The sequence below is a fragment of the Ranitomeya variabilis genome, chromosome 1 (genome assembly GCF_051348905.1).
Source record: "Ranitomeya variabilis isolate aRanVar5 chromosome 1, aRanVar5.hap1, whole genome shotgun sequence".
NCBI classification, from domain to species: domain Eukaryota; kingdom Metazoa; phylum Chordata; class Amphibia; order Anura; family Dendrobatidae; genus Ranitomeya; species Ranitomeya variabilis.
Window position 1 is genome coordinate 30652695 of NC_135232.1, and position 21144 is coordinate 30673838.

The 21144-nt window shown below is 48.1% G+C and overlaps 1 protein-coding gene across 1 annotated transcript in view; it reads left to right on the forward strand.

Moving 5' to 3' along the window:
• The window catches only part of LOC143803945 (class I histocompatibility antigen, F10 alpha chain-like), a 165229-nt gene that overhangs the window by 31033 nt on the left and 113052 nt on the right, over positions 1–21144 (forward strand). Inside the window, exon 2 of the mRNA XM_077281700.1 lies at positions 15877–16137. Coding sequence (XP_077137815.1) covers positions 15877–16137 — 261 coding nt within the window. The remainder of the gene's footprint in view (positions 1–15876; positions 16138–21144) is intronic.

Genomic DNA, 21144 nt, shown 5'->3' on the forward strand with positions numbered 1-21144 from the left:
TGGATCCTGTCAAGGTTCAGGCTATTTGTGATTGGACGCAACCCTCTTCTCTTAAGAGTCTTCAGAAATTTTTGGGCTTTGCTAACTTTTATCGTCGATTTGTTGCTGGTTTTTCTGATGTTGTTAAACCATTGACTGATTTGACTAAGAAGGGTGCTGATGTTGCTGATTGGTCCCCTGCTGCTGTGGAGGCCTTTCGGGAGCTTAAGCGCCGCTTTTCTTCCGCCCCTGTGTTGCGTCAGCCTGATGTTGCTCTTCCTTTTCAGGTTGAGGTCGACGCTTCTGAAATCGGAGCTGGGGCAGTTTTGTCGCAGAGAAGTTCCGATTGTTCCGTGATGAGACCTTGTGCCTTTTTCTCGCGTAAATTTTCGCCCGCCGAGCGGAATTATGATGTTGGGAATCGGGAGCTTTTGGCCATGAAGTGGGCTTTTGAGGAGTGGCGTCATTGGCTTGAGGGGGCTAGACATCAGGTGGTGGTATTGACTGACCACAAAAATCTAATTTATCTTGAGTCCGCCAGACGCCTGAATCCTAGACAGGCGCGCTGGTCGTTGTTTTTCTCTCGGTTTAATTTTGTGGTGTCCTACCTGCCGGGTTCTAAGAATGTTAAGGCGGATGCCCTTTCTAGGAGTTTTGAGCCTGACTCCCCTGGTAACTCTGAACCTACAGGTATCCTTAAGGATGGAGTGATATTGTCTGCCATTTCTCCAGACCTGCGGCGGGCCTTGCAGGAGTTTCAGGCGGATAGACCTGATCGTTGCCCACCTGGTAGACTGTTTGTTCCTGATGATTGGACCAGTAAAGTCATTTCTGAGGTTCATTCTTCTGCGTTGACAGGTCATCCTGGAATCTTTGGTACCAGGGATTTGGTGGCAAGGTCCTTCTGGTGGCCTTCCCTGTCTCGAGATGTGCGAGGCTTTGTGCAGTCTTGTGACGTTTGTGCTCGGGCCAAGCCTTGTTGTTCTCGGGCTAGTGGATTGTTGTTGCCCTTGCCTATCCCGAAGAGGCCCTGGACGCACATCTCGATGGATTTTATTTCGGATCTTCCTGTTTCTCAGAAGATGTCTGTCATCTGGGTGGTGTGTGACCGTTTCTCTAAGATGGTCCATTTGGTTCCCCTGCCTAAGTTGCCTTCTTCTTCCGAGTTGGTTCCTCTGTTTTTTCAAAATGTGGTCCGTTTGCATGGTATTCCGGAGAATATCGTTTCTGACAGAGGAACCCAATTCGTGTCTAGATTTTGGCGAGCATTCTGTGCTAGGATGGGCATAGATTTGTCTTTCTCGTCTGCTTTCCATCCTCAGACTAATGGCCAGACCGAGCGGACCAATCAGACCTTGGAGACATATTTGAGGTGTTTTGTGTCTGCAGATCAGGATGATTGGGTTGCTTTTTTGCCTTTAGCGGAGTTTGCCCTCAATAATCGGGCCAGCTCTGCCACCTTGGTGTCTCCTTTTTTCTGTAATTCGGGGTTTCATCCTCGATTTTCTTCTGGTCAGGTGGAATCTTCGGATTGTCCTGGAGTGGATGCTGTGGTGGAGAGGTTGCATCAGATTTGGGGGCAGGTAGTGGACAATTTGAAGTTGTCCCAGGAGAAGACTCAGCTTTTTGCCAACCGCCGGCGTCGGGTTGTGTTGTGAATTTGCTTTTTGCTCCCTCTAGTGGTTACTAGTTTTTTGACTCTGGTTTTTCTGTCATTCCTTTTATCCGCACCTGGGTCGTTAGTTAGGGGTGTTGCTATATAAGCTCCCTGGACCTTCAGTTCAATGCCTGGCAACGTAGTTATCAGAGCTAGTCTGCTGTGCTCTTGTCTACTGATCCTGGTTCCAGTTATATCAGCTAAGTCTGCCTTTTGCTTTTTGCTATTTGTTTTGGTTTGGTATTTTTGTCCAGCTTGTTCCAAATCTATATCCTGACCTTTGCTGGAAGCTCTAGGGGGCTGGTGTTCTCCCCCCGGACCGTTAGACGGTTCGGGGGTTCTTGAATTTCCAGTGTGGATTTTGATAGGGTTTTTGTTGACCATATAAGTTACCTTTCTTTATTCTGCTATCAGTAAGCGGGCCTCTCTGTGCTAAACCTGGTTCATTTCTGTGTTTGTCATTTCCTCTTACCTCACCGTCATTATTTGTGGGGGGCTTCTATCCAGCTTTGGGGTCCCCTTCTCTGGAGGCAAGAAAGGTCTTTGTTTTCCTCTACTAGGGGTAGCTAGATTCTCCGGCTGGCGCGTGTCATCTAGAATCAACGTAGGAATGATCCCCGGCTACTTCTAGTGTTGGCGTTAGGAGTAGATATATGGTCAACCCAGTTACCACTGCCCTATGAGCTGGATTTTTGTATTCTGCAGACTTCCACGTTCCTCTGAGACCCTCGCCATTGGGGTCATAACAGTTTGCCAGGCCGGTATTAAATGTTTAATGCATTGCAGAAGAGGGATTATAAGAAAGAAGATTCTGAGTTTTTTTTTTTCTTCTTCCCCTTTACCTCAGAGTGGCTATGCTTGCTGCAGACATGAATGTCCAGACCTTGATTACAAGTGTGGACCAGCTGGCTACTCGTGTGCAGGGCATACAAGACTATGTTATCAGAAATCCTAGGTCAGAACCTAAAATACCGATTCCTGAACTGTTTTCCGGAGACAGGTTTAAGTTTAGGAATTTCGTGAATAATTGTAAATTGTTTTTGTCCCTGAGACCCTGTTCATCTGGAGATTCTGCTCAGCAAGTAAAAATTGTTATTTCGTTCTTACGGGGCGACCCTCAGGATTGGGCTTTTTCGCTGGCGCCAGGAGATCCGGCATTGGCTGATCTTGATGCGTTTTTTCTGGCGCTCGGTTTACTTTATGAGGAACCCAATCTTGAGATTCAGGCAGAAAAGGCCTTGCTGGCTATGTCTCAGGGGCAGGACGAGGCTGAAGTGTATTGCCAAAAATTTCGGAAATGGTCCGTGCTGACACATTGGAACGAGTGTGCAATGGCCGCTAATTTTAGAAATGGCCTTTCTGAAGCCATTAAGAATGTTATGGTGGGTTTTCCCATTCCCACAGGTCTGAATGATACTATGGCACTGGCTATTCAAATTGACCGGCGGTTGCGGGAGCGCAAAACCGCAAATTCCCTCATGGTGTTGTCTGAACAGACACCTAATTCGGTGCAATGTGATAGAAAAACCGCAAATTCCCTCATGGTGTTGTCTGAACAGACACCTGATTTAATGCAATGTGATAGAATCCTGACTAGAAATGAGCGGAAAATTCATAGACGCCGGAATGGCTTGTGCTACTACTGTGGTGATTCTACACATGTTATCTCAGCATGCTCTAAACGTATAGCTAAGGTTGTTAGTCCTGTCACCGTTGGTAATTTGCAACCTAAATTTATTCTGTCTGTAACTTTGATTTGCTCACTGTCATCTTATCCTGTCATGGCGTTTGTAGATTCAGGTGCTGCCCTGAGTCTCATGGATCTCTCATTTGCTAAGCGCTGTGGTTTTACTCTTGAACCATTAGAAAATCCTATTCCTCTTAGGGGTATCGATGCTACACCATTGGCAGCAAATAAACCGCAGTATTGGACACAGGTTACCATGTGCATGACTCCTGAACATCGCGAGGTGATACGTTTCCTGGTTTTACATAAAATGCATGATTTGGTTGTTTTAGGGCTGCCATGGTTACAGACCCATAATCCAGTCCTGGACTGGAAGGCTATGTCAGTCTCAAGTTGGGGCTGTCGTGGTATTCATGGGGATTCCCTGCCTGTGTCTATTGCTTCTTCTACGCCTTCGGAAGTTCCGGAGTATTTGTCTGATTATCAGGATGTCTTCAGTGAGTCTGAGTCCAGTGCACTGCCTCCTCATAGGGACTGTGACTGTGCTATAGATTTGATCCCAGGCAGTAAATTTCCTAAGGGAAGACTGTTTAATCTGTCGGTACCTGAACATACCGCTATGCGTTCATATATCAAGGAGTCTCTGGAGAAGGGACATATTCGTCCGTCTTCTTCCCCTCTTGGTGCGGGATTCTTTTTTGTGGCAAAAAAGGACGGATCTTTGAGACCTTGTATTGATTATCGGCTTTTAAATAAGATCACTGTCAAATTTCAGTATCCTTTACCGCTGTTGTCTGACTTGTTTGCCCGGATTAAGGGTGCCAAGTGGTTCACCAAGATAGACCTTCGTGGTGCGTACAACCTTGTGCGCATTAAGCAAGGTGATGAATGGAAAACCGCATTCAATACGCCCGAAGGTCATTTTGAGTACTTGGTGATGCCTTTTGGGCTCTCCAATGCGCCTTCAGTTTTTCAGTCCTTTATGCATGACATTTTCAGGAAGTATCTGGATAAATTTTTGATTGTTTATCTGGATGATATTTTGGTTTTTTCTGATAATTGGGATTCGCATGTGGAGCAGGTCAGGTTGGTCTTTAAAATTTTGCGTGAAAATTCTTTGTTTGTCAAGGGCTCAAAGTGTCTCTTTGGTGTGCAGAAGGTTCCCTTTTGGGGGTTCATTTTTTCCCCTTCTGCTGTGGAGATGGACACAGTCAAGGTCCGAGCTATTCTTGATTGGACTCAGCCCTCGTCAGTTAAGAGTCTTCAGAAGTTCTTGGGCTTCGCTAACTTCTACCGTCGTTTTATCGCTAATTTTTCTAGCATTGTGAAACCTTTGACGGATATGACCAAGAAGGGCTCCGATGTAGCTAACTGGGCTCCTGCTGCCGCGGAGGCTTTCCAGGAGTTGAAACGCCGGTTTACTTCGGCGCCTGTTTTGTGCCAGCCTGACGTCTCACTTCCCTTTCAGGTTGAGGTGGATGCTTCGGAGATTGGGGCAGGGGCCGTTTTGTCGCAGAGAGGCCCTGGTTGCTCTGTTATGAAACCTTGTGCCTTTTTCTCTAGGAAGTTTTCGCCTGCCGAGCGAAATTATGATGTGGGCAATCGGGAGTTGTTGGCCATGAAATGGGCATTTGAGGAGTGGCGTCATTGGCTCGAGGGTGCTAAGCATCGTGTGGTGGTCTTGACTGATCACAAAAATCTGATGTATCTCGAGTCTGCTAAACGCCTTAATCCGAGACAGGCCCGCTGGTCATTGTTTTTCTCCCGCTTTGATTTTGTTGTCTCGTATTTACCAGGTTCAAAGAATGTGAAGGCCGATGCTCTTTCTAGGAGCTTTGTGCCTGATGCTCCTGCAGTCGCTGATCCTGTTGGTATTCTTAAAGATGGAGTTATCTTGTCAGCTATTTCTCCGGATCTGCGACGTGTGTTGCAGAGATTTCAGGCTGATAGGCCTGAGTCTTGTCCACCTGACAGACTGTTTGTTCCGGATAAGTGGACCAGCAGAGTCATTTCCGAGGTTCATTCCTCGGTGTTGGCAGGTCACCCGGGAATTTTTGGCACCAGAGATCTGGTGGCCAGGTCCTTTTGGTGGCCTTCCTTGTCAAGGGATGTGCGGTCATTTGTGCAGTCCTGTGGGACTTGTGCTCGAGCTAAGCCTTGCTGTTCTCGTGCCAGCGGTTTGCTCTTGCCCTTGCCTGTCCCGAAGAGACCTTGGACACATATCTCCATGGATTTCATTTCTGATCTTCCGCTATCTCAGGGCATGTCCGTTATCTGGGTGATATGTGATCGCTTCTCCAAGATGGTCCATTTGGTTCCCTTGCCTAAGCTGCCTTCCTCTTCCGATCTGGTTCCTGTGTTTTTCCAGAACGTGGTTCGTTTGCACGGCATCCCTGAGAATATTGTGTCAGACAGAGGATCCCAGTTCGTTTCCAGGTTCTGGCGATCCTTTTGTAGTAGGATGGGCATTGATTTGTCATTTTCGTCTGCTTTCCATCCTCAGACTAATGGACAGACGGAGCGAACCAATCAGACTTTGGAGGCTTATTTGAGGTGTTTTGTCTCTGCTGATCAGGACGATTGGGTGACATTCTTGCCGTTGGCTGAGTTTGCCCTTAATAATCGGGCTAGTTCCGCCACCTTGGTTTCGCCTTTTTTCTGCAACTCTGGTTTCCATCCTCGCTTTTCTTCGGGTCATGTGGAGCCTTCTGACTGTCCTGGGGTGGATTCTGTGGTGGATAGGTTGCAGCAGATCTGGAATCATGTGGTGGACAACTTGAAGTTGTCACAGGAGAAGGCTCAGCGCTTTGCCAACCGCCGCCGCGGTGTGGGTCCCCGACTACGCGTTGGGGATTTGGTATGGCTTTCTTCCCGCTTTGTTCCTATTAAGGTCTCCTCTCCCAAATTTAAACCTCGTTTTATTGGGCCTTACAAGATATTGGAAATCCTTAATCCTGTATCTTTTCGTCTGGATCTTCCTGTGTCGTTTGCTATTCACAATGTATTTCATAGGTCCTTGTTGCGGCGGTACATTGTGCCTGTAGTTCCTTCTGCTGAGCCTCCTGCTCCGGTGTTGGTTGAGGGCGAGTTGGAGTACGTGGTGGAGAAGATCTTGGATTCTCGCCTCTCCAGGCGGAGGCTTCAGTACCTGGTCAAGTGGAAGGGCTATGGTCAGGAGGATAATTCCTGGGTGGTCGCCTCTGATGTTCATGCGGCCGATTTAGTTCGTGCCTTTCATGCCGCTCATCCTGATCGCCCTGGTGGTCGTGGTGAGGGTTCGGTGACCCCTCACTTAGGGGGGGGTACTGTTGTGAATTTGCTTTTTGCTCCCTCTAGTGGTTACTAGTTTTTTGACTCTGGTTTTTCTGTAATTCCTTTTATCCGCACCTGGGTCGTTAGTTAGGGGTGTTGCTATATAAGCTCCCTGGACCTTCAGTTCAATGCCTGGCAACGTAGTTATCAGAGCTAGTCTGCTGTGCTCTTGTCTACTGATCCTGGTTCCAGTTATATCAGCTAAGTCTGCCTTTTGCTTTTTGCTATTTGTTTTGGTTTGGTATTTTTGTCCAGCTTGTTCCAAATCTATATCCTGACCTTTGCTGGAAGCTCTAGGGGGCTGGTGTTCTCCCCCCGGACCGTTAGACGGTTCGGGGGTTCTTGAATTTCCAGTGTGGATTTTGATAGGGTTTTTGTTGACCATATAAGTTACCTTTCTTTATTCTGCTATCAGTAAGCGGGCCTCTCTGTGCTAAACCTGGTTCATTTCTGTGTTTGTCATTTCCTCTTACCTCACCGTCATTATTTGTGGGGGGCTTCTATCCAGCTTTGGGGTCCCCTTCTCTGGAGGCAAGAAAGGTCTTTGTTTTCCTCTACTAGGGGTAGCTAGATTCTCCGGCTGGCGCGTGTCATCTAGAATCAACGTAGGAATGATCCCCGGCTACTTCTAGTGTTGGCGTTAGGAGTAGATATATGGTCAACCCAGTTACCACTGCCCTATGAGCTGGATTTTTGTATTCTGCAGACTTCCACGTTCCTCTGAGACCCTCGCCATTGGGGTCATAACAGGGTTGGTCCTCGGCTTTGTGTTGGGGACTTGGTGTGGTTGTCTTCTCGTTTTGTCCCTATGAGGGTTTCTTCTCCTAAGTTTAAGCCTCGGTTCATCGGCCCGTACAAGATATTGGAGATTCTTAACCCTGTGTCCTTCCGTTTGGACCTCCCTGCATCTTTTTCTATTCATAATGTTTTTCATCGGTCATTGTTGCGCAGGTATGAGGTACCGGTTGTGCCTTCCGTTGAGCCTCCTGCTCCGGTGTTGGTTGAGGGCGAGTTGGAGTACGTTGTGGAAAAAATCTTGGACTCCCGTGTTTCCAGACGGAAACTCCAGTATCTGGTCAAATGGAAGGGATACGGTCAGGAGGATAATTCTTGGGTGACTGCCTCTGATGTTCATGCCTCCGATCTGGTCCGTGCCTTTCATAGGGCTCATCCTGATCGCCCTGGTGGTTCTGGTGAGGGTTCGGTGCCCCCTCCTTGAGGGGGGGGTACTGTTGTGAAATTGGATTTTGGGCTCCCCCGGTGGCCACTGGTGGAATTGAACTGGTGTGCATCATCCCCTCTGTTCACCTGTTTCCATCAGGATGTGGGAGTCGCTATTTAACCTTGCTCCTCTGTCACTTCCATGCCGGTCAACATTGTAATCAGAAGCCTTTCTGTGCATGTTCCTGCTGCTAGACAACTCCCAGTTAAGTTGGACTTTAGTCCTCGTTTGTTTTTGCATTTTGTTCCAGTTCACAGCTGTAGTTTCGTTTCTGTGTCTGGAAAGCTCTTGTGATCTGAAATTGCCACTCTGATGTTATGAGTTAATACTAGAGTCTTAAAGTAATTTCAGGATGGTATTTTGATAGGGTTTTCAGCTGACCATGAAAGTGCCCTTTCTGTCTTCCTGCTATCTAGTAAGCGGACCTCAATTTTGCTAAACCTATTTTCATACTACGTTTGTCATTTCATCTAAAATCACCGCCAATATATGTGGGGGCCTCTGTCTGCCTATCGGGGAAATTTCTCTAGAGGTGAGCCAGGACTATATTTTCCTCTGCCAGGATTAGTTAGTCCTCCGGCCGGCGCTGGGCGTCTAGGGATAAAAAACGTAGGCAACGCTACCCGGCTACTGTTAGTTGTGCGGCAGGTTTAGTTCATGGTCAGTTTAGTTTCCATCCCTCCAAGAGCTAGTACTTATGTTTGCTGGGCTATGTTCTCTTGCCATTGAGAACCATAACAGGAGCGCACATTACACCCTGTACAGAGAGGAGCGCACATTACACCCTGTACAGAGAGGAGCGCACATTACACCCTGTACAGAGAGGAGCGCACATTACACCCTGTACAGAGAGGAGCGCACATTACACCCTGTACAGAGAGGAGCGTACATTACACCCTGTACAGAGAGGAGTGCACATTACACCCTGTACAGAGAGGAGCGCACATTACACCCTGTACAGAGAGGAGCGTACATTACACCCTGTACAGAGAGGAGCGCACATTACACCCTGTACAGAAAAGAGCGCACATTACACCCTGTACAGAGAGGAGCGTACATTACACCCTGTACAGAGAGGAGCGCACATTACACCCTGTACAGAGAAGAGCACACATTACACTCTGTACAGAGAGGAGTGTACATTACACCCTGTACAGAGAGGAGCGCACATTACACCCTGTACAGAGAGGAGCGCGCATTACACCCTGTACAGAGAGGAGCGCACATTACACCCTGTACAGAGAGGAGCGCACATTACACCCTGTACAGAGAAGAGCGCACATTACACCCTGTACAGAGCGGAGCGCACATTACACCCTGTACAGAGAGGAGCGCACATTACACCCTGTACAGAGCGGAGCGTACATTACACCCTGTACAGAGCGGAGCGCACATTACACCCTGTACAGAGAGGAGCGCACACTACACCCTGTACAAAGAGGAGCGCTGTTGTGAATTCTGCTCTTGGGCTCCCTCCGTTGGTTATAAGTGGTAGCGCTGCTGTCTTCAATCACAGCATTTCATCAGGTGGGTCCACTTAATTCATTCCACTGGGCTATTTAGTTTTGCTGGACCCTTTAGTCAGTGCCAGTTGTCCATTGTTTTTGGAGGATTCACATCTCCGCCTGGTTTCTTCTGCTATGCTGTTCAAATCTACAAAGAGAAGTTCTGGCCTTGTTTTTGCAGTCCACATGCTGTGGGCTTTATAGTTCAGTGCATTTCTATGTTTTGTCTTGTCCAGCTTGGTCTGTATAAGGACTTGTTCAGCCATGCTGGTATCTCTGGAGATGCAGATATACCCTCTGTATCTTTAGTTAGATGTGGAGATTTGTATTTTCTGTGGTGGAGATTTTCTAGTGTTTTAATACTGACCGCATAGTACTCTGTCCTATCTTTTCTATCTAGCTAGTATGGCCTCCTTTGCTAAATCCTGATTTCAGTCTGTGTATGTTAATTCCCTCTCCTCTCACCGTCAATATTTGTGAGGGGCTGTCTATCCTTTGAGGATTTTCTCTGAGGCAAGATAGTTTTTCTGTTTCTTTCTCTAGGGGTATTTAGTCCTTCGGCTGTGACGAAGTGTCTAGGGAGTGTCAGGAACATCCCACGGCTACTTCTAGTTGCGGTGTTAAGTTCAGGGTCCGCGGTCAGTACAGGTGCCACCTTCTCCAGAGTATGTCTCATGCTGCTCCTAGGCCACCAGATCATAACAGTACAACTGGCCAACAATGAGTTAATTGCTTCTCAAAAGAAGGGAAGGAAAGTGCTGAGCCATTTTTTTTTCTGTAGTCTGTTGTGTCTTTTTTTCCCTCTTTACCTCTGGGTGGCTCAGGAGTTTGGCGCTGGCATGGATGTTCAGGGATTGGCTTCTCGTGTGGATCAGCTTGCTGCTAGAGTACAGGGTATTTCCGATTATATCATTCAGACTCCGGTTTTAGAGCCTAGAATTCCAACTCCTGATTTGTTTTTTGGGGACAGGTCCAAATTTTTGAGCTTTAAAAATAACTGTAAACTGTTTTTTGCTCTGAAACCACGTTCCTCTGGTGATCCCATACAGCAGGTTAAAATTGTAATTTCTCTGCTGCGCGGTGATCCTCAGGATTGGGCATTTTCCCTGGAATCTGGGAATCCGGCTTTGCTTAATGTAGACGCCTTTTTTCAGGCGTTAGGATTATTGTATGATGAACCTAATTCAGTGGATCATGCTGAGAAGACCTTGTTGGCCCTGTGTCAGGGTCAAGAAGCGGCAGAATCTTAATGCCAGAAATTTAGAAAATGGTCTGTGCTGACTAAATGGAATGAGGATGCCTTGGCGGCAATTTTCAGAAAGGGTCTTTCTGAGTCCGTTAAAGATGTTATGGTGGGGTTCCCCACGCCTGCTGGTCTGAGTGATTCTATGTCTCTGACCATTCAGATTGATTGGTGCTTGCGCGAGCGCAGAGTTGTGCACACTATGGCGTTGTCCTCCGAGCGGAGTACTGAGCCTATGCAGTGTGATAGGATTTTGTCTAGAGCTGAACGACAAGGATTCAGACGTCAGAATAGGTTGTGTTTTTACTGCAGTGATTCTGCTCATGTTATTTCTCATTGCCCTAAGCGTACAAAGAGAATCGCTAGTTCCATTACCATCAGTACTGTACAACCTAAATTTCTGTTATCTGTGACCCTGATCTGCTCATTATCATCATTTTCTGTCATGGCATTTGTGGATTCAGGCGCCGCTTTGAACTTAATGGACTTTGAATTTGCCAGGCGTTGTGGTTTCCCCTTGCAGCCTTTGCAGAACCCTATTCCGTTGAGGGGTATTGATGCTACACCGTTGGCTAAAAATAAACCTCAGTTTTGGACACAGCTGACCATGTGCATGGCGCCAGCCCATCAGGAAGAATGTCGCTTTCTGGTGTTGCAGAATTTGCATGATGATATTGTGCTGGGTTTCCCATGGTTACAGGTACATAATCCGGTGTTAGATTGGAAATCTATGTCTGTGACTAGTTGGGGTTGTCAGGGGGTTCATGGTGACATTCCTTTGATATCAATTTCCTCTTCCCCTTCTTCTGAAATTCCTGAGTTTTTGTCAGATTTCCAGGATGTATTTGATGAACTCAAATCCAGTTCCCTTCCACCGCATAGGGACTGTGATTGTGCTATTGACTTGGTTCCAGGCTGTAAGTTCTCTAAAGGCCGACTTTTCAACCTGTCTGTGCCAGAACATGCCGCCATGCGGAGTTATGTTAAGGAGTCTTTGGAGAAGGGGCATATTCGGCCATCTTCTTCACCTTTGGGAGCAGGTTTTTTTTTTTGTTGCCAAGAAGGATGGCTCCTTGAGACCCTGTATTGATTATCGCCTCTTGAATAAGATCACGGTCAAATTCCAATACCCTTTGCCTTTGCTTTCTGATTTGTTTGCTAGGATTAAGGGGGAAAGTTGGTTTACTAAGATTGACCTTCGAGGGGCATATAATCTTGTTCGTATTAAGCAGGGTGACGAATGGAAAACTGCGTTTAATACGCCCGAAGGCCATTTTGAATACCTTGTGATGCCATTCGGGCTCTCTAATGCTCCATCTGTGTTTCAGTCCTTCATGCATGATATCTTTCGGAGTTATCTTGATAAATTCATGATTGTATATTTGGATGATATTTTGATTTTTTCCGATGATTGGGAGTCTCATGTGAAACAGGTCAGGATGGTATTTCAGATCCTTCATGATAATGCTTTATTTGTGAAGGGGTCTAAGTGCCTCTTTGGAGTGCAGAAGGTTTCTTTGTTGGGCTTCATTTTTTCTCCATCATCTATAGAAATGGATCCAGTTAAGGTTCAGGCCATTCATGATTGGATTCATCCCACATCCGTGAAGAGCCTTCAGAAATTTTTGGGCTTTGCTAATTTTTATCGCCGTTTCATTGCCAACTTCTCCAGTGTGGTTAAACCCCTGACCGATTTGACGAAGAAAGGCGCTGATATGACGAATTGGTCCTCTGCGGCGGTTTCTGCCTTTCAGGAGCTTAAACGCCGATTTACTTCTGCCCCTGTGTTACGTCAGCCGGATGTTTCTCTTCCATTTCAGGTTGAGGTTGACACTTCTGAGATTGGGGCAGGGGCCGTTTTGTCTCAGAGGAATTCTGATGGTTCCTTGATGAAACCGTGTGCCTTCTTTTCTCGAAAGTTTTCGCCTGCAGAACGCAATTATGATGTCGGCAATCGTGAGTTGTTGGCTATGAAGTGGGCATTTGAGGAGTGGCGACATTGGCTTGAGGGGGCCAAGCACCGTGTTGTGGTCTTGACCGATCATAAGAATCTGATTTACCTCGAGTCTGCCAAGTGGCTGAATCCCAGACAGGCTCGATGGTCCCTGTTTTTCTCCCGTTTTGATTTTGTGGTCTTGTATCTTCCGGGTTCTAAGAATGTTAAGGCGGATGCCCTCTCTAGGAGCTTTTTGCCTGATTCTCCTGCGGTCCTTGAGCCGGTCGGTATTCTGAAGGAAGGGGTGATTCTTTCTGCCATCTCCCCTGATTTACAACGGGTTCTTCAGGAATTTCAGGCTGATAAACCGGACCGCTGTCCAGTGGGGAAACTGTTTGTTCCTGATAGATGGACTAGTAAAGTGATTTCTGAAGTTCATTGTTCTGTGTTGGCCGGCCATCCTGGGATTTTTGGTACCAGAGAATTGGTTGGTAGGTCCTTTTGGTGGCCTTCTTTGTCACGGGATGTGCATTCTTTTGTGCAGTCTTGTGGGACTTGTGCGTGGGCTAAGCCTTGCTGTTCCCGCGCTAGTGCGTTGCTTTTGCCTTTACCTGTCCCTGAGAGGCCCTGGATGCATATTTCTATGGATTTTATTTCAGATCTTCCGGTTTCCCAGAGGATGTCGGTTATCTGGGTGGTTTGTGACCGGTTTTCTAAGATGGTTCATTTGGTACCTTTGCCTAAATTGCCTTCCTCTTCTGATTTGGTTCCGTTGTTTTTTCAGCATGTGGTTCGTTTGCATGGTATTCCGGAGAATGTTGTGTCCGACAGAGGTTCCCAGTTTGTCTCTAGGTTTTGGCGAGCCTTTTGTGCTAGGCTGGGCATTGATTTGTCTTTTTCTTCCGCATTCCATCCTCAGACAAATGGCCAAACCGAGCGAACTAATCAGACTTTGGAAACTTATTTGAGATGCTTTGTGTCTGCTGATCAGGATGATTGGGTGGCTTTCTTGCCATTGGCCGAGTTTGCCCTTAATAATCGGGCTAGTTCTGCTACCTTGGTTTCGCCTTTCTTTTGTAATTCTGGTTTTCATCCTCGTTTTTCTTCAGGGCAGGTTGAGCCTTCTGATTGTTCTGGGGTGGATTCTGTGGTTGACAGGTTGCAGCAAATTTGGGCTCATGTGGTGGACAATTTGGTGTTGTCTCAGGAGGAGGCTCAGCGTTTTGCTAACCGTCGTCGGTGTGTTGGTTCCCGGCTTCGGGTTGGGGATTTGGTCTGGTTGTCTTCCCTTCATGTTCCTATGAAGGTTTCTTCCCCTAAGTTCAAGCCTCGATTTATTGGTCCTTATAGGATTTCTGAGATTATTAATCCAGTGTCTTTTCGTTTGGCCCTTCCAGCCTCTTTTTCCATCCATAATGTTTTTCATAGATCTTTGTTGCTGAAATATGTGGTGCCCGTTGTTCCCTCTGTTGATCCTCCTGCCCCGGTGTTGATTGATGGGGAGTTGGAGTATGTGGTTGAGAAGATTTTGGATTCTCGTTTTTCGAGGCGGAAGCTTCAGTATCTTGTCAAATGGAAGGGTTATGGCCAGGAGGATAATTCTTGGGTTGTTGCCTCCGATGTTCATGCTGACGATTTGGTTCGTGCCTTTCATTTGGCTCATCCTGATCGGCCTGGGGGCTCTGGTGAGGGTTCGGTGACCCCTCCGCAAGGGGGGGTACTGTTGTGAATTCTGCTCTTGGGCTCCCTCCGGTGGTTATAAGTGGTAGCGCTGCTGTCTTCAATCACAGCATTTCATCAGGTGGGTCCACTTAATTCATTCCACTGGGCTATTTAGTTTTGCTGGACCCTTTAGTCAGTGCCAGTTGTCCATTGTTTTTGGAGGATTCACATCTCCGCCTGGTTTCTTCTGCTATGCTGTTCAAATCTACAAAGAGAAGTTTTGGCCTTGTTTTTGCAGTCCACATGCTGTGGGCTTTATAGTTCAGTGCATTTCTATGTTTTGTCTTGTCCAGCTCGCTCTGTATAAGGACTTGTTCAGCCATGCTGGTATCTCTGGAGATGCAGATATACCCTCTATATCTTTAGTTAGATGTGGAGATTTGTATTTTCTGTGGTGGAGATTTTCTAGTGTTTTAATACTGACCGCATAGTACTCTGTCCTATCTTTTCTATCTAGCTAGTATGGCCTCCTTTGCTAAATCCTGATTTCAGTCTGTGTATGTTAATTCCCTCTCCTCTCACCGTCAATATTTGTGGGGGGCTGTCTATCCTTTGGGGATTTTCTCTGAGGCAAGATAGTTTTTCTGTTTCTTTCTCTAGGGGTATTTAGTCCTCCGGCTGTGACGAGGTGTCTAGGGAGTGTCAGGAACATCCCACGGCTACTTCTAGTTGCGGTGTTAAGTTCAGGGTCCACGGTCAGTACAGGTGCCACCTTCTCCAGAGTACGTCTCATGCTGCTCCTAGGCCACCAGATCATAACAGAGCGCCCATTACACCCTGTACAGAGAGGAGCGCCCATTACACCCTGTACAGAGAGGAGCGCACATTACACCCTGTATAGAGAGGAGCGCACATTACACCCTGTACAGAGAGGAAAACTTTACACCTTGTACAGAGAGGAGCGCACATTACTCCCTGTACAGAGAGGAGCGCACGTTACTCCCTGTACAGAGAGGAGCGCACGTTACACCCTGTACAGAGAGGAGTGCACGTTACACCCTGTACAGAGAGGAGCGCGCGTTACACCCTGTACAGAGAGGAGCGCGCATTACACCCTGTACAGAGAGGAGCGCGCATTACACCCTGTACAGAGAGGAGCGCCCATTACTCCCTGTACAGAGAGGAGCGCACGTTACACCCTGTACAGAGAGGAGCGCACATTACACCCTGTACAGAGAGGAGCGCACCTTACACCCTATACAGAGAGGAGCGCCCATTACTCACTGTACAGAGAGGAGAGCACGTTACTCCCTGTACAGAGAGGAGCGCCCATTACTCCCTGTACAGAGAGGAGCGCACATTACACCCTGTACAGAGAGGAGCGCACATTACACCCTGTACAGAGATGAGCGCACATTGCATCCTGTACAGAGAGGAGCGCACATTATACCTGGTACAGAGAGGAGCATTTCTTACAGTTCCTCCTGTTTTGGAAAGTTACTTTTGAAACGAGATTAACCATATGAAATGTAGAACATGGAGAAAACATGTGACGTGCTACAATCTTCTTCTCGTCACATACCTGAGCTGTCATCTCTGCACTGTTCATGTGTCTCCTCCTGTGAGTTCAGTGTCCTGTGTGTGTGATGTGTAACAGTCTGTGTCTCTCTCAGACAGTCACTCTCTGTGGTATTATAAGACTGTGGTCTCAGCTCCGGGGTCCGGACTGCCGGAATACTCATCAGTTGGATATGTGGATGATCGGGAGATTGTGAATTATAACTCAGACAGCGGCAGAGAACAACCCAAGGTCCAGTGGATGGAGAAAATGGAGGATGGATACTGGGAGGAACAGACACAGATCGGTAAAGAGAATGAGGCTGTAATGAGACATAATGTGAGGACAGCGATGGTGCGATTCAACCAGAGCGGAGGTGAGAAATATACTGTATACACAATATACACTACACTGTATACACAATATACACTACACTGTATACACAATATACACACTACACTGTATACACTACATACACTACACTGTATACACTATATACACACTACACTGTATACACTATATACACACTACACTGTATACACTATATACACACTACACTGTATACATAGCTCCCAACCGTCCCTCATTGTGCGGGACTGTCCCGGATTTGATGCTTTGCCCCGCAGTCCCGCACGGGACGCTCTGATCCCGCAGACAGCAGGAAAAGCGAACTGACACGCCCCCTTGTGTTTAGCCACGCCCCTGTGTTAAGCCAAGTCCTGGGTCACCTCCTGACTGACCAAACCCCCCCCCCCCCGTGCCCCTCCAGCCCCCAGCTGCCCGCCCTCCCTCCTTGAAGACGATACTCACCTTGCTCCAGCGATGCCTGGTCTCAGCGTACACAGCTCGTCCTGAATGAGTGGTCACGTGGTACCGCTCATTAAGGTCATGAATATGCGCATATTCATGACTTTAATGAGCGGTATCACGTGACCGCTCACGCAGGAAGAAGGTGTTGCGCCGGGAGTTGGGACAGAGCGGAGAGGGATGTCGGCGCGGCTGTGCAGTGTGGCACAGGTGAGTATGGGACGGGGGGACGGGGGGATGAAGGAGGACATAAGCCGGCGCGCCATGCAAAAGCGGGAGCGGGGGCGAGGGGGGTGGAGAGATAAGCCATGCATTCAGGGGGGAATATGAGCCATGCATCCAGGGGGGAATATGAGCCATGCATTCGGGGGGGGGGGGGGAATATGAGCCATGCATTCGGGGGGGGGGGGATATGAGCCATGCATTCGGGGGGGCGAATACGAGCCATGCATTCTGGGGGGGGGGAATTTGAGCCATGCATTCGGGGGGGTGGTATATGAGCCATGCATTCAGGTGGGGGGGAATAATATGAGCCATGCATTCAGGGGGGGGAATATGAGCCATGCATACAGGGGGGGATATGAGCCATGCATACAGGGGGGGAATATGAGCCATGCATACGTGGGGGGGAATATGAGCCATGTATATGGGATGGGAGGGAGATGAGCTATGCATACAGGAGGGGGGGTCATTATACAGTATTGAGCATCATGTGGGATCATTATACAGTATGGAGAACTGTGTGGCCATTATACAGTATGGAGCATCATGTGCGGTCATTATACAATATAAAGCATCATGTGCGGTCATTATACAGTATGGAGCATCATGTGTGGCCATTATACAGTATGGAGCATCATGTGTGGTCATTATACAATATGGAGCATCATGTGCGGTCATTATACAGTATGGAGCATCATGTGCGGTCATTATACAATATGGAGCATCATGCATACCTCCCAACTTTTGAAGATGGGAAAGAGGGATAAAGTTTGCGGCGGCAAATTTTAGGCCACGCCTCTGACCACACCCATTCATAATTAGTCACACCCATATCCACGTCCCAACCACACCCATTTAGCACTGCTGATCACACTGTTTCATATACAATAATTATAAACAAAAAAAATGGCCACACAGTGCTCCATACTGTATAATGGCCACACATGATGCTCCATACTGTATAATGAACACACATGATGCTCAATACTGTATAATGGCCACACAGTGCTCCATACTGTATAATGACCGCACATGATGCTCCATATTGTATAATGGCTGCACATGATGCTCCATATTGTATAATGACGGCACATGATGCTCCATACTGTATAATGGCCACACATGATGCTCAATACTGTATAATGACCGCACATGACGCTCCATATTGTATAATGGCCGCACATGATGCTCCATATTGTATAATGACCGCACATGATGCTCCATACTGTATAATGGCCACACATGATGCTCAATACTGTATAATGACCGCACATGATGCTCCATATTGTATAATGGCCGCACATGATGCTCCATATTGTATAATGACCGCACATGATGCTCCATACTGTATAATGGCCACACATGATGCTCAATACTGTATAATGACCGCACATGACGCTCCATATTGTATAATGGCCACACATGATGCTCCATATTGTATAATGACCGCACATGATGTTCCATACTGTATAATGGCCACACATGATGCTCAATACTGTATAATGACCGCACATGATGCTCCATATTGTATAATGGCCGCACATGATGCTCCATATTGTATAATGACCGCACATGATGCTCCATACTGTATAATGGCCACACATGATGCTCCATACTGTATAATGGCCACACATGATGCTCAATACTGTATAATGGCCACACATGATGCTCAATACTGTATAATGGCCACACATGATGCTCAATACTGTATAATGGCCACACATGATGCTCAATACTGTATAATGGCCACACATGATGCTCCATACTGTATAATGGCCACACAGTGCTCCATACTGTATAATGACCGCACATCATGCTGTGTGCCAAACACCTACTACAATCCCCAAACTTCTCCTGCCATAACATCTGGTGTCATTTAGGCTGCTTTCACACTTAAGTCTTTTTGAAGACGTTGCAATGCGTCGTTCTGTGCAAAAAACGCATCCTGCAAAGTTGCCCGCAGGATGCGTTTTTTGCACATAGACTTGTATTACCGATAATTGGCGGACCGTTGTCACGAAAAAAGTTCAATGTAACGTTTTTGTGCGACGTGTCCGCCATTTTCGACTGCACATGCGTGGCCGAAACGCCGCCCCCTCCTCCCCGGAACTCATAATGGGCAGCGGATGCGTCTGAATACTGCATCCGCTGCCCACGTTGTGCATTATTTGCACAACGTCCATCGGTACGTCGGGCCGACGGAAATGTGAAAGAGGCCTAAGCCGCACTGAAAGCATATCAGTAAGGCCGGGGTCACACTAACGTATGGCATGTGATGCGAGAGCATCGGATGCGATATGCTAATGACACTCGGCTGCTTCTCTGCTGCGATCGGGAGCCGAGTGTCATGCGTCTGTGCTCCGAGCGTCTCGCAGAGGGCGGATCGGAGCACAGCTGTGGAGGAGGCAGAGAAATTAATTTCTCCATCTCCTTCATTGCTGGGGTCAGCGTATATCGCACATAATTCGAATGATATCTGAGTGATGTGCGTTGTCTCACTCGCACCCATAGGCTTATATGGGTGCGTGTGAGCAGACACTCGGCCGAGTGTCGGTGACAATCCCAGCATGCTGCGATTTAACTCGCACACTGAAAACGGCCGCGGAAAAAAACGGTGATGTGAGCTGCCCCATAGATGAATACTAGTCCGAGTGCTAAGTGATTTTTTTATCGCATAGCACTCGTCCGTATTTCGGTCTAGTGTGACTCCGGCCTAAACCCGACTCTTGAGTGACATCACTACCATCTTTAAAGAAGCCCTAAACCTAACATCATAACAATATGGATAAATTCAGATTCTTCATTCGTGGAAACATTTTACTTTAACATTCTCGGGCAGATGTCATCTAATTAAAATGGTCATTTTCCCCAAACTAATGTATTTGTTCCAGACGCTCCCCTTGTTGCTTCATAAATCGGGCGCTAAGCTTCTCAATGCTACATTTAGGGGATTTGTCTGGAACAATAAAAAGCCTAAATCACCTTCAGTTACCCAAAGAGGCCGGGGGAATTAATTTCCCAGATCTTTATAAATATAATCAAGCGGCAAACTTTCGTTAGGTAATTGACTGGATAAGGGGGAAGTCCCACTTTGCTAATGTTCAGATACAGCAACAACTTTGTCATCATATTTCATTAACAGCCCTAATACCCCCACATAACGAAGAAATTCCAAACAATGTTAAGGAACACCCAACACTCTGGTCCACAATTCTTATTTGGCGTAGGGTTCAAAAACTACGTAGGCTTGATTCTCTTCCCCATTTCAGCCATTCGTGGGTCATCCTTGATTTCTGGGAGGGAAACCTTCTTTGATATACAAACTACTAGAGACACAGGGTTGTACTAAAGCGGTAAATTTAATGAATGACGACTTTTCGCTGCTCACTTTCAACAGGGCGTCACAAAGGTTTCCAGCCCTTGTGGGTAAACCCTTTATCTTTCTACAGGCGCGTAATCTGGCGCAGGTGGATAGCACGAAGAGTTCAGAACCCAAATTAGTTAGGCGTCTAGACAGCATGTCAATTCTTTGTGCGGATCTGCAGCGTTTCTGCACCCATTGACTTGCATTGAGTCGGGCACTTCTGCAGCAAAACCGCAGATGTAAAAAAGATCTGCTGTTTAGCTGCGGGTGAAACGCTGCACATCGGGAGGAGGGAGTGTGTGGGCGGAGTGTGGGCGGAGAGTGAATGTGTGTGCGGGCGGGGTCTTTGCGGGGCGGTCGGGGGTCTGTGCAGGGCTGTTGGGGGTCTGTGAGGGGCTCTCGGGGGTCTGCGGGCTGCCAGGGGTCTGTGCGGGGCTCTCAGGGGTCTGCGGGCTGCCAGGGGTCTGTGCTGGCTGCCGAGGGTCTGTGCGGGGCTCTCGGGGGTCTGTGCGGGCTGCCGGGGGTCTGTGCTGGGCTCTCAGGGGTCTGTGTGGGCTCTCGGGGGTCTGTGCGAGCTCTTGGGGATCTGTGCGGGCTGCCGGGGATCTGTGCGGGCTGCCGGGGATCTGTGCGGGGCTCTCGGGGGGTCTGTGTGGGCTGCTGGGGGTCTGTGCGGGGCTCTCGGGGGGTCTGTGTGGGCTGCCAGGGGTCTGTGCGGGCTGCCGGAGGTCTGTGTGGGGCTCTCGGGGGTCTGTGCAGGCTGCCGGGGGTCTGTGTGGGGCTCTCAGGGGTCTGTGCGGGCTCTCGGGGGTCTGTGCGGGCTGCCGGGGGTCTGTGCGGGGCTCTCAGGGGTCTGTGAGGGCTGCCAGGGGTCTGTGCGGGCTGCCGGAGGTCTGTGTGGGGCTCTCGGGGGTCTGTGCGGGCTGCCGGGGGTCTGTGCGGGCTGCCGGAGGTCTGTGCAGGGCTCTCGGGGGTCTGTGCGGGCTGCCG